The 13,216-nt window shown below is 47.5% G+C and overlaps 1 protein-coding gene across 1 annotated transcript in view; it reads left to right on the forward strand.

Annotated features, from left to right (window-relative positions):
• pudp (pseudouridine 5'-phosphatase) overlaps nt 1-12,963 on the forward strand; it is a 57,886-nt gene extending 44,923 nt beyond the window's left edge. The window contains exon 4 of the mRNA XM_078402956.1: nt 11,059-12,963. Within this exon, the coding sequence (XP_078259082.1) occupies nt 11,059-11,235 (177 nt within the window). The 3' untranslated portion in view covers nt 11,236-12,963. The remainder of the gene's footprint in view (nt 1-11,058) is intronic.
• Nucleotides 12,964-13,216: the final 253 nt, after the last annotated feature.

The following is a 13,216-nucleotide window of genomic DNA, read 5'->3' on the forward strand; positions in this document are numbered from 1 at the left end:
CACCAACTTCAAGAACTGACTGTTCACTTGCTGCCTAATATATCCCACCCCTTGACAGGTGCCATTGTAACAAGATAATCAATGTTATTCACTTTCCCTGTCAGTGGTCATAATGTTTTGGCTGATCGGTGTATACAGCGTGCCGAATATAGTTCTCAGCATTGTGGTGCATCAGTTCCGTAGGCAAAGTCCAATGTCCGCAAAAGAGTGGAGGTGAATCTGACAGTACCCTAGCTTATGGAAGAGATGTGGTATCCAATTTACCTCAAAGCATTGTAGACATTGAATTTTCTCCATGGAACTGGTGCGCTACAATGCTGAGGACTATATTCTGCACTCTGCATCCACTTTGTTCCACCTATTCTACTTGAGTTTAACTGAATTGTCCGAATATATAGCATTATATGATCTCATTGGACAACATGCAGGACAACACTTTCCACTGTCCCCCGACACATGTGACAATAATAAACCTAAAACTAAATTTAAACCTGTCATGGCCATTCAATCGTGGTGCAGTTCAGTCCCGACAATCAACACCGCGAGGATTGACGTTAGCCCGAAACCCGAATGAACCAGTCACGTAAATAGTGACCATAAAAGCAGGATGACCCGAATCATCACCCATTCCTTCTCTCCAGAGATGCTGCCTGTCCCGCTGAGTTACTCCAGCTTTTTGCTTGAATCTAATGTGAACCGGTGGTCTGTGGCCAGCATAGACCCGCTGGGCTGAAGGGCCTGTTTCCATGCCGTATCTTTAAAACTTACTCGACAAAGTGGACCGTTGGGCCCAAACCTCTCCTGCATTGGTGCAGCATCCTCTCCTCCCCCCCTCCCCCTCCCCTCTTCCCCCCCCCTTACCCCTCCCCACCTCCCCTCCTCCTCCCTCCCTCCCTCCCTCCCTCCCTCCCTCCCTCCCTCCCTCCCTCCCTCCCTCCCTCCCTCCCTCCCTCCCTCCCTCCCTCTCCCCCCTCCCCCTTCCCCCCCACTCCACCCCCCTCAACCCCCTTATTTTCCCTCCCACTCCCCCCCCCCCATCCTCCTCCCCCTCCCTCCCTAGGAGATAGATTTAAACTTTAAAATGTGAATAACTCTAAAAATATAACACTAATTTCAATGAAACTTCTTCCATTAGCACCAAAGGGACGTCGGTGAGTAAGGTGGGCCTAAAATTGTCATGCTATCGTGTGCCGTTTTGGCTGTAGTTCAGGAATAAACAAACAAACAAACGAGAGTTTTAGTATATAGATAAAGCCCCCAAATCTGTGGAGGGAATAGACATGGACAAGGTATGTTCTGAGTCACGTTTTGTACAGATGCTGCCTGACCTGCTGAGTTCCTCCACAATTTGTGTGTGTGTGTGTGTATACCATGAGGGCGTGCAGCATAGGTTTACTAGGTTAATTCCCGGAATGGCGGAACTGTCATATGTTGAAAGACTGGAGCAACTAGGCTTGTATTCACTGGAATTTAGAAGGATGAGAGGGGATCTTATCGAAACATATAAGATTATTAAGGGGTTGGACACGTTAGAGGCAGGAAACATGTTCCCAATGTTGGGGGAGTCCAGAACCAGGGGCCACGATTTAAGAATAAGGGGTAGGCCATTTAGAACGGTGATGAGGAAAAACCTTTTCAGTCAGAGAGTTGTAAATCTGTGGAATTCTCTGCCTCAGAAGGCAGTGGAGGCCAATTCTCTGAATGCATTCAAGAGAGAGCTAGATAGTGCTCTTAAGGATAGCGGAGTCAGGGGGTACGGGGAGAAGGCAGGAACGGGGTACTGATTGAGAATGATCAGCCATGATCACATTGAATGGCGGTGCTGGCTCGAAGGGCCGAATGGCCTACTCCTGCACCTATTGTCTATTGTCTATTGACACACAACCCTTAATCTTTCCCTTCAAAACACACAGTTGATGTCTCTAATCCCTGGTCTGCCTGTCTGTCGCTTATTTTATTTGAGACGTTCACTTCTCAATATTTCACAATATCTCGGTGTTTGTGTCAGATCAGTATTCATAGAAACCCATTCATCTGCCTTTTTCCATCCGAGAGTGAAATAAAATGCTTCTTTTTTTTTTAACATGCAGTTTGATTACTTCTAAGAATTTTCTTTCACTTAAAGTTGAAAAGATTGGATAAAGTGGATTTTATTTTTACATGTGGTGCCTCATGAGGTTACTACTTCTTAACTCTCACACGTAAAGAGACGACGTTACATTTATTTGGATTAAATTTCCTGAGAGCGCAGCCCCATTTAAATCATTCATAGGATTATTATCTTTCTGAAGCTTTTGTGGTGTCACGTTTTTATAATTCACAAGGTGACAGGTACATTGCCAGTAATCTTACTTATGAGAAAACTATGTAACATATCTATTCACTCGCACAAAGTATCTATCTTTGACCGGGAAATGCATTCATTTTGTTGTCAAAAGTGAATGTCGTTTTAATACCTGTGAATGGCATTAGGAGCACGCATCTTTATTGATTCCTCATGCGATTTGTGCAGTTCTTTCCTCTCCAGTAATACGTTTTTAATACAGAAATGAAATTTTTCTCTCTGCTCTGGAATCTCCTCCCCGACTCCCTCAGCTTGGCTCCTTCCATCATTCGCCTTCCTCTTCTCTTCTGCGCTAGTTCTTAAGTGATAGGAGCAGAAATCAGGCCACTCGGCCCATCAAGTCTAGTCCGCCGTTTCAATCACAGCTGATCTTGGATGGCGAATCTCTTGAATTCTGCACCTCGAAGGTTGCAGAAGTTGGATCGTAGAAAGCGTTTGAAGAGGAGTTAGATGGATCTTTGGACCATCGAAGAATTGAAGGGCTGCAGGGAACTGGTACCGAAGACAATAGACAATAGGTGCAGGAGTAGGCCATTCGGCCCTTCGAGCCAGCACCGCCATTCAATGTGATCATGGCTGATCATTCTCAATCAGTACCCCGTTCCTGCCTTCTCCCCATACCCCCTGACTCCGCTATCCTTAAGAGCTCTATCTAGCTCTCTCTTGAATGCATTCAGAGAATTGGCCTCCACTGCCTTCTGAGGCAGAGAATTCCACAGATTCACAACTCTCTGACTGAAAATGTTTTTCCTCATCTCAGTTCTAAATGGCTTACCCCTTATTCTTAAACTGTGGCCGCTTGTTCTGGACTCCCCCAACATTGGGAACATGTTTCCTGCCTCTAACGTGTCCAACCCCTTATTAATCTTATACGTTTCGATAAGATCTCCTCTCATCCTTCTAAATTCCTGTGTATACAAGCCCAGTCGCTCCAGTCTTTCAACATATGACAGTCCCTTGCCAACCGGTACGTTCGGAGATGACTCCTGGAGTGAAATGAGAGCGTTGCCAGGGTGGTGTGGGACTTTGATGATATTGGCTGCCTTTTTGAGTCAGCGTCGCTTGTAGTTCCCTTCGACGGTGTGGAGGTCGGTACCTGTAATGGACCTGGCAGTGTCTCTCAGGTGTGTTCATCAGTTGTCGAAACAAAGAACTGCAGATAGCGGTTTATACACAAAAGGTCACAAAGTGCTGGAGTAACTCAGCAGGTCAAGCAGCATCTCAGGAGGACATGGAAAGAGGAAACAAGGAGCTGCAGATGCCGGTTCATAACCGATGATCGACACAAGGTGCTGGAGTAACTCAGCGAGTCAGGCAGCATCAATGGGGAAAAAGAACGGCTGAGCTTTGGGTCGGGACCCGTTTTGAACCAATGCAACACAGCGCCAGAGACCCTGGGTCGATCCTGACCTCAGGTGCTGTCTGTGTGGAGTTTGCACCTTCTCTCCGCGACTGCACGGGTTTTCTCCGGGTGCTCCAGTTTCAAGAGAGCCACGAGTCAAGAGTGTTTTATTATCATATGTATCGAAAAGGAACAACTAACTTCCTCCTTCCCACATCCCAAAGACGTGCGTGTTTGCAGGTTAATTGGCCTCTGTAAAATGCCCTGAGTGTAGGGAGTGGATCTAAAGGTGCGATGGGCAAATATGAACACAATGGCTGAGTGGTGCAGCTGTAGAGTCATTGCCTCACAGCCCCAGAGATCCGGGTTCAATCCTGACTACGGGTGCTGTCTGTACGGAGTTTGTACGTTCTCCCCGTGACCTGCGTGGGATTTCTCCCGGTTCCTCCCGTACTCCAAAGATTTAGATTTAGATTTAGATTTAGAGATAAAGCGCGGAAACAGGCCCTTCGGCCCACCGGGTCCGCGCCGCCCAGCGATCCCCGCACACTAACACTATCCTACACACACACTGGGGACAATTTAAAAAATATATTTTTGCCCAGCCAATTAACTTACAAACCTGTACGTCTTTGGAGTGTGGGAGGAAAGCGAAGATCTCGGAGAAAACCCACGCAGGTCACGGGGAGAACGTACAAACTCCGTACAGACGGCGCCCGTAGTCAGGATCGAACTTGAGTCTCCGGCGCTGCATTCGCTGTAAGGCAGCAACTCTACCGCTGCGCCACCATACTGGTTTACAAGCTTAATTGGCTTCGGTAAAATTGTAAATTGTCCCTCGTGTGCAGGATAGTGATATGGTACGGTGTGATCGCTGGTCGTCGCGGGTTCGGTGGGCCAAAGGGCCCCTATCCGCGCTGTACCTCAAGTCTAAAGGGTGATTGATGGTCGGTGTGGACTTGATGGGCCGAAGGGACTGTTTGCATGCGGAATCTCTTTTTTAAAAGAATTAGAGCAGACACAGAGAACATGTAAACTCCACCCACGCAGGTCTGGACTGGAGGTCGGGACTGAACTCTCGCCCTGAAACTGTGCCACTGTGTGCTTCGGTTGAAAGCTCTCCCCGCACATGAGCAGCCTGGTTCACAGTCATTTCCCAGCCCCCATCCCCTTCATTTTACAATCCATCTGGCTGTGGGTTTCACACCCTTAACCTCTCGCTGAACAGCAAGAAGCAATGCCCAGTGTTCGGATGAAGCTGACAGCTCACCGCCTTCATGACAATTAAGGGTCGACCATCAAAATGGCCCCCCGCCCCTGCCTCTTGCTAACGACGTTGGGCAGGCATAGCAAAATGCTCTTTGCTCCTCTCTCTGGGTGAATCGCTTCGGAATTGCCCCCCACCTGATGGGGCTGTTTGCTAGCTGGAGGAATAAACACATTATGAGTGAGCAGACGTCTGTCTCTGTGGCAATGAAAGATGTGGCTTATCGGAAAAGAGAGTGCGGCCACAAAGGGATATATATTCTGCGTAACTAAGTGACAGGGTAAGCTCACTGAAGTGAGATGAGGAATAAATGCAGTGAATTCTGGCGGGGCTGAGTGTGGAATTTAGTTCGAGTCGCGGTTTACTTTAGCATAAACTGGCAGAAATGCAATTTAGTAGTTCGTGTCACACATTTCCCACATAAATATTTGTTATGTCGGTGTCCTGTGTCAGGTATAATTTCCTATCAGTGCAGCTTCGAGATTTAGCTTCCGACCTAAGAGAAAGTAGTATTCGGAGAGGAAACTGATGGCAATCTGTTTGAGACCGTTTGTCCTCGATTAAGATGAATAATCAAAGTCCCACCGTATTAAAAGGGATATTACGTGCGCACAATCAATTTGCTTTGGTTTTCAACTTGCCAAAGCTATGAGAGTAACTTTTTTCTCAGCAGCTCAGTGAGTGGATTTTGACGTTAAGCTATAGTATTGTGATTTTCCACTTCAAATAGATCCAGATTAAGGGACCATAAGATACAGTAGACAATAGACAATAGGTGCAGGAGGAGGCCATTCGGCCCTTCGAGCCAGCACCGCCATTCAATGTGATCATGGCTGATCATTCTCAATCAGTACCCCGTTCCTGCCTTCTCCCCATACCCCCTGACTTCGCTATCCTTAAGAGCTCTATCTAGCTCTCTCTTGAATGCATTCAGAGAATTGGCCTCCACTGCCTTCTGAGGCAGAGAATTCCACAGATTTACAACTCTCTGACTGAAAAAGTTTTTCCTCATCTCAGTTCTAAATGGCTTACCCCTTATTCTTAAACTGTGGCCGCTTGTTCTGGACTCCCCCAACATTGGGAACATGTTTCCTGCCTCTAACGTGTCCAACCCCTTAATAATCTTATACGTTTCGATAAGGCACAGTGGCGCCTTAAGGCAGTTGCTGCCTTGCAGCGCCAGAGACCCGGGTTCGATCCTGACTATGGGTGCTGGCGTACGGAGTTTGACCGCCTGGGTTTTCCCTCGGTTTCCTCCCACACTCCGAAGATGTACAGGTTTGTAGGTTAATTGACTTCGGGAAAAATGATAAATTGTCCGTCTTGTAGGATAGTGCCAGTGTATGGGAATCGCTGGTCGGCGTGGACTCGGTGGGCCGAAGAGCTTGTTTCTGCGCTGTATCTCTAAACTAAACTTAACTCTGCCCTCGGCATTTGATTTTTCCCATCCTGGGAAAAGGTTCTGACTGTCTACCCTGTCTAAGCCTCACATAATTTGATGCACTTCTATCAGGTCCCCAACATTCCAGAGAAAACGTTGCAAAGTTTGGTCCTGTAGCTAATACCCCCTAGTCCAGGCATCAACTTTGCAAACCTCCTCTGCACCCTTTCTAAAACCTTCACATCTTGTATCTTGTATCTTGTGGTCCACCAGGGACTACATTGGAAAGAACAGTTTTTACATTTAATGCTCCGTACGCCAGCACCCGTAGTCAGGATCGAACCCGGGTCTCTGGCGCTGCAAGGCAGCAACTGCCTTAAGGCGCCACTGTGCCGCACCTAACATGATTCCGTCTTTGCTCCTTACATGGTTAAACCAAGGGGAACCGTAAAAGTATTGCATGCAGTTCTGGGCACCTCATTACGGGAAGGATGTACGGTGGCGCGGCGGTAGAGTTGCTGCCTTGCGGCGAATGCAGCGCCGGAGACCCAAGTTCGATCCCGACTACGGGTGCTTGTCTGTACGGGGTTTGTACGTTCTCCCCGTGACCTGCGTGGGTTTTCTCCAAGATCTTCAGTTTCCTCCCGCACTCCAAAGACGTACAGGTTTGTAGGTTAATTGGCTTGGTAAATGTAAAAATTGTCCCTAGTGAATGTAAAAACTGTATCGCCTGAAAAGCACCGCACACTTCCCACGTCTAAGGCTACAACACGCTTAAAATAATTTAAAAATTGGACATTGTAAACTTGGTCAGTCCACCTAGGCTTGCCCGTCAGGTAAGTCCGTAATAGACACAAAAATGCTGGAGTAACTCAGCGGGACAGGCAGCATCTCTGGATAGAAGGAATGGGTGACGTTTCGGGTCGAGACCCTTCTTCGGTCAGCATTTTGTGTCTTATCTTCGGGGTAAACTAGCATCTTGCAGTTCCTTTCTACACAGGCAAGTCCATAATAATGTAATCTGAACACCGACTCCACCCTTCTGCCCATAACACATTATTAGATCGGAGTTGCTCTCACAGCTGAAAGCTGCAGGGCGAGTGTGGGCTTTGTCCTTGCACGGTATTCTACGATCCAGGATCAATATTCTGTGCGGCAGAATTCATAATTCTTCATCTCGGAATAATTAATGGGGCTGACGTGACTGGGAAGAAGATTTTTGCTTTGCTTTGTCACACAAATGCCCTTTGAAATCCATAATACGAAGCACCTGGATGAATGGAAGCGGCAAACTCGATTTTCTTCCCTGTCTTTACAGGCTGACGCTGAGGGAAAACTTTGATGCATTATCTGATATGTAGCTGTCAGATCTCTCTACGGCATTGACAGTGTGTGTGTGTGTGTGTGTGTGTGTGTGTGTGTGTGTGTGATACAGCAGATCCTCCCATTCCACATCAAATTTGACATGCATCCCCCCCTCAATTCTGAGGAGGTATTAACATCTTACAGTATTGTCAAAATCAAAGCACAAAGACCGTGCTTGATGCATATATATTTGCTGTAACAGATAAATGCAATGATTATGGGTCATTAGCTTGGCTTCCTCGGTAATGAAGATTTTTAATTGCCTCTAGTTTCAGGGAATTAGTTAAGTCCCTCCATTATGCGCACCGCTCGGGTAATAATTGGTCGGTTGCAAACAAGATCCATGACATCACGGAAGTCAATTAGGTTCGTCTTTGCAAGCTTGTCAAGTGCATTTCTGTGCAATGTCTGGACACAAAGTGTTTCTGAAGGGTCTGATAATGCCATTTTGTGGAGCTTTTAAGCTTACCCACAAAAGTCGGACCGTATCACAGCCGAGCTCTTCATCACTGGACACAGGGATTTTAAGGGAGTCCGACTTAATTCTGCAGAGTGGATAGACGCTGAGCGGCAAAGCCAGTTGGCAATGGGCTGACTTTTTTTTTTCTCTGACGCGGATATTGTTCAAAGCTCTGAAAACATTAATGGAGTTAGACGGTCTTGATGCATGGTGAAAGACTTCTTCCAAGAGGTTGCTGTCACAGAAATATTAGCCTCTGCAAAATCCTTTAATTGAGATGCATTTTGTAACGCAAAACAGCACTGCAAGGCCTTCAAGGTCAAGGCTGGGGGAAGTTAAAAAAAAACACACAGGCGTGCTTCGAGGAAGGGGAGGGAAGTCTTAAAAGGAACGTCGCTACTCAGGATTTCAACTGCAAAGTGTGTTGATAAAAGAAGAATGGGATTGTTCCTGTTTTTTAACTCTCAGATCAGAATTCGCTAATCAGCTCCCTTCATCTGCGGAAGATGATGGGTGGCATTCTTGAGAAAGAACATAAAGGAATCCGCTTCATCTTTGGGGGTTTTTTCCTATGTGTGATATCTGGCAATTTGTATTTCATCCTTTCATTGAGGCAAGCCAAGTGTCATCTATTTGATGGTGCAGTAATTGTGCCCATGGAAAAAAAATGTGCTCGGGAGGAAACTGATCATATATCCGAGTTGGAGATCAGGGAGCCTTAGTTGGCCCTGACACCTCTCCTGGAAAGAGAGCGGAAAATTCGGAGGGTGGGAAGCAGTAGGAGTACTGTTTCTTAATGCTGCCCAAGTATCATATCAGGCTAGTTAATTAGCTGTGATATTGTCTGTCATTCAAGGGCTCACTGTCATTCACTCCCCCGACTAAACAGGCATGGAGGAAAATTAGACAGAATATCAGAATGACTTTTGCAGTCAAAACATGGAGCGTAGAACAGTCCAGCGCAGGAACAGGTGCTTCACCCCCCGACAAGAATGGAGATGCAGGGGAATTGCTTTAGCCAGAGGGTGGTGAATCTGTGGGATTTATTGCCACGGGTGGCTGTGGAGGCCAAGTCATTGGGTAGGAAAATAAAACTGCAGATACAATGTAAACCTTGCTTACAGCAGGTAGACACAAGGTGCTGGGGTAACTCAGCGGGTCAGGCAGCATCTCAGGAGAGAAGGAATGGGTGACGTTTTTCGGGTCGAGGCCCTTCTTCAGACTGTGTAGGAAAATAACTGCAGGTGCTGGTTCAAATTGAAGGTAGACACAAAATGCTGGAGTAACTCAGCGGGTCAGGCAGCGTCTCGGGAGGGGAGGAATGGGTGACTTTTCGGGTCTCGACCCAAAACATCACCCATTCCTTCTCTCCTGAGACGCTGCCTGACCCGCCCGAGTCATTGGGTGTCTTTAAAGCGAAGATTGTTAGGTTCTTGATTGGTAAGGGTGTCAAAGGTGACGGGAGAAGGCGGGAGAATGGGCTTGAGAGGGAACAATAGATCAGCCATGATTGAATGGCGGAGCAGACTCGATGGCCGAATAGCCTATTGTGCTCCTATGTCTTATGATCTCATCGTCTTACGTCTGTGCTGAACATAATGCCAAGATAAACTCTTCTCATCTGCCTGCATGTGATCCACATCCCCCCCCCATTACCTGCATGTCCATATGCCTACTTAAAAGCCTCTTAAAAGCCATTCATATATCTGCCCCCACCACCACCTCCCGACAGGGAACCACCACTCTCCCTGTTAAAAGAATTGTCCTGTACATCTTCTTTAAACTTTTCCCCTTTCACCTTAAAGCTATGGCCTCAAGCCTTTGATAAGCTGGTCAAACTTCCATATCCCTTCATGTGCCTCTCTTAAACACCACAAAGTGACCTTTAGTTTCAGTTTAGTTTATTGTCACGTGCACTAAGGTACAGTGAAAAGCATTTGTTGCATGCTATCCAGTCAGCGGAAAAGACAATACATGATTACCCGAAACATCGCCCATTCCTTCCCTCCACAGATGCTGCCTGTCCCGCTGAGTTACTCCAGCATTTTGTTTATACACAATTACAATCGAGCCATTGACAGTGTATAGATGTATGATAAGGGAATAACGTTCAGTGCAAGGTAAAGCCAGCAAAGTCCGATCAAGGATAGTCTGAGGGTCACCAATGAGGTAGATGGTAGTTCAGCACTGCTCTCTGGTTGTGGTAGGATTATTCAGTTGCCTGATAACAGCTGGGAAGAAACTGTCCCTGAATCTGGAGGTGTGCGTTTTCACACTTCTGTATTTTTTGCCTGATGGGAGAGAAGGGAGAAGAGAGAGTGGCCGGGGTGCGACTCATCCTTGATTATGCTTCTGGCCTTGCCGAGGCAGCGCGAGATGTAAATGGAGTCAATGGAAGAAGGGAGGTCGGTTGGGTTCTTAAAACCCATGAAGAACCCATGGGCGGCACGGTGGCGCAGCGGTAGAGTTGCTGCCTTACAGCGAATGCAGCGCCGGAGACTCAGGTTCGATCCTGACTATGGGCGCCGTCTGAACGGAGTTTGTACGTTCTCCCCGTGACCTGCGTGGGTTTTCTCCGAGATCTTCGCTTTCCTCCCACACTCCAAAGACGTACAGGTATGTAGGTTAATTGACTGGGCAAATGTAAAAATTGTCCCTAGTGTGTGTAGGATAGTGTTAGTGCGCGGGGATCGCTGGGCGGCGCGGACTCGGGGGGGGGGGGGGGGGGGCCGAAGGGCCTGTTTCCGCGCTGTATCTCTAAATAAATAAAACGAAATAAGAATTTGTGTGTGAGTGGCGGGCTGGTCAGGGGGAAGGCTGGGATACGGTGTGCTGGGGGAGCCAGGGAATCTGTGCGTTGTTTTTCTCAAAGACGTGTGCTTTGTTCTCTCCGCACCAGTGCCTCGTGTTTGAAGATTCCCCGAATGGCGTGGAGGCAGGATTGGCGGCAGGGATGCAGGTGGTCCACGTTCCAGATCCACACCTGGACCCGGAGCTCACAAAGTCGGCAACCCTGGTACTCAAGTCGCTGGAGGACTTCAAGCCGGAATTGTTTGGTTTACCTGCGTACGATTAGTCTCCCCGCCATTCTCCGGGCACAGAGTGTGGGTTCTTCTCTCTCTGCCTTGGTCGTGGGAAGGAAGACCGTTCATCCATGGAGCCGGTGCCTTCTCATCGAACCCTTCCCCAATTTCCTTTCAAGTGCAACACCTGACAGCAAGTGTAGCATTCTGATCCCCGGCAGTGAAGGCAAGCTGACCTCTGCACCCATAAGCTCTTAAGTTATAGGTGCTGAGTTAGGCCATCAAGCCTGCTCCGCCATTCAATCCTGGCTGATCTATCTCTCCCTCTCAACCTCATTCTCCTGCCTTCTCCCCATAACCCATGACACCCGTTCTAATCAATACTCTTTATCAGTCTCCACCTTAAAAATATTCATTAACTTGGCCTCTGCAGCCTTCTGTGGCAATGAGTTGCACAGATTCACCACCCTCTTACCAAAGAACTTCCTCCTCATCTTTTATAAAGGAACGTCCTTTTATTCTGAGGCTATGGCCTCTGGTCCTAGCCTCTCCCACTGGTAGAAACATCCTCTCCACAACCACTCTATTCAGGCCTTTCACTATTCGGTAACTTTCAACAAGGTCCCCCCGCCCCCCCCCCCCTCATCCTTCTAAACACTTTAACGAGCACAGGCCCAGTGCTGTCCAATGCTCATCATCTTCTTAAGCCCGTTGCTCCTCCAGGGAGCATCGGCCATTGACGAATGTCCTCCACCTCACTCGGTTGTTGGCGGTTCTTTCGAGATCTCCACAGTTGATCCCACTCCCAGACATTCCTGCCTGGATACCTCTTCTCCTGCTGTTCCTGGGGACGACCTCTTTTCCGTTTTCTTTGGGGGTTCCATTTCAGGGCTTGCCGGGTGATGTTTGTGGCGGGTTTTGTGAGGGTGAGTCCAATCCAACTCCATTTTCTCCTTCGTGCTCCCTCATCTTCATTTCCGGAGTAGATAATGGGCTTCCCGCTGGGCCAATTTGATCTTCCCTGACTCTGCCCATCTTGTTTCTGCCATGCCCAGGACTGAGAGATTGTAGCGCACCATTTCGTTGGCAATTGCTCGTCATACTTTAACCCAATCATTCCTGGGATCGTTCACGTAAATCTCCCTCGGACCCTTTCCACAGTGGCATCCAAACCTTTACCTCAGTCCGTGTTTACATCTCAGCATTTAATTCAACTTGCAAAATAGAGAGGAAACTCTGGAGCCGTGATTGTAAACAAAATGAATGGTTAATTTCAGATTTATTTTACATTGGTGATGAATCAATGGGAGATCACATGGCCATTCAATCAGCTGCTTTGTATTTAAGTCATAAAGTTAAAGGATCCCTATTAGATTCATGGAGTCTAGCCCAACTTGCCCTCACTGACCCACATGCCCCATCTGCACTAGTCCCACCTGCCTGTGTTTGGCCCATGTTCCTCGAAACCTATCCTACCAATGTACCTGTCTAAATGTTGATTAAACATTGTGATAGTACCTGCCTCAACTACCTCCTCTGGCAGCTCTTTCCATGTACCCACCAAGCTCTGAGTGAAAAAGTTGCTCCTCAGGTTCCTATTAAATCTTTCCCCTCTCACCTTAAACCTATATCCTCTGGCTTTTGATTCCCTACCACCCTACCATGTAAAACCTACCACCCCCTGTGCATTGGTTTTTGTGGCACAAAGATATCTATTGGTTTTCTTCACAAAATGCTGGAGTAACTCAGCAGGTCAGGCAGCATCTCAGGAGAGAAGGAATGGGTGACGTTTCGGGTCGAGACCCTTCTTCAGACTAAGGGTCTCGACCCGAAACTTCACCCATTCCTTCTCTCCTGAGATGCTGCCTGACCTGCTGAGTTACTCCAGCATTTTGTGAATAAATACCTTCGATTTGTACCAACATCTGCAGTTATTTTCTTACACTATCTATTGGTTTTCTGATACAAAGATCCCTATTGGTTTTCTGGCATCCGGGCCCTATTGGTTTTTCGCACAAGGGTTCCTAATGGTTT

Source organism: Rhinoraja longicauda, chromosome 7 (genome assembly GCF_053455715.1).
Source record: "Rhinoraja longicauda isolate Sanriku21f chromosome 7, sRhiLon1.1, whole genome shotgun sequence".
NCBI classification, from domain to species: Eukaryota; Metazoa; Chordata; class Chondrichthyes; order Rajiformes; family Arhynchobatidae; genus Rhinoraja; species Rhinoraja longicauda.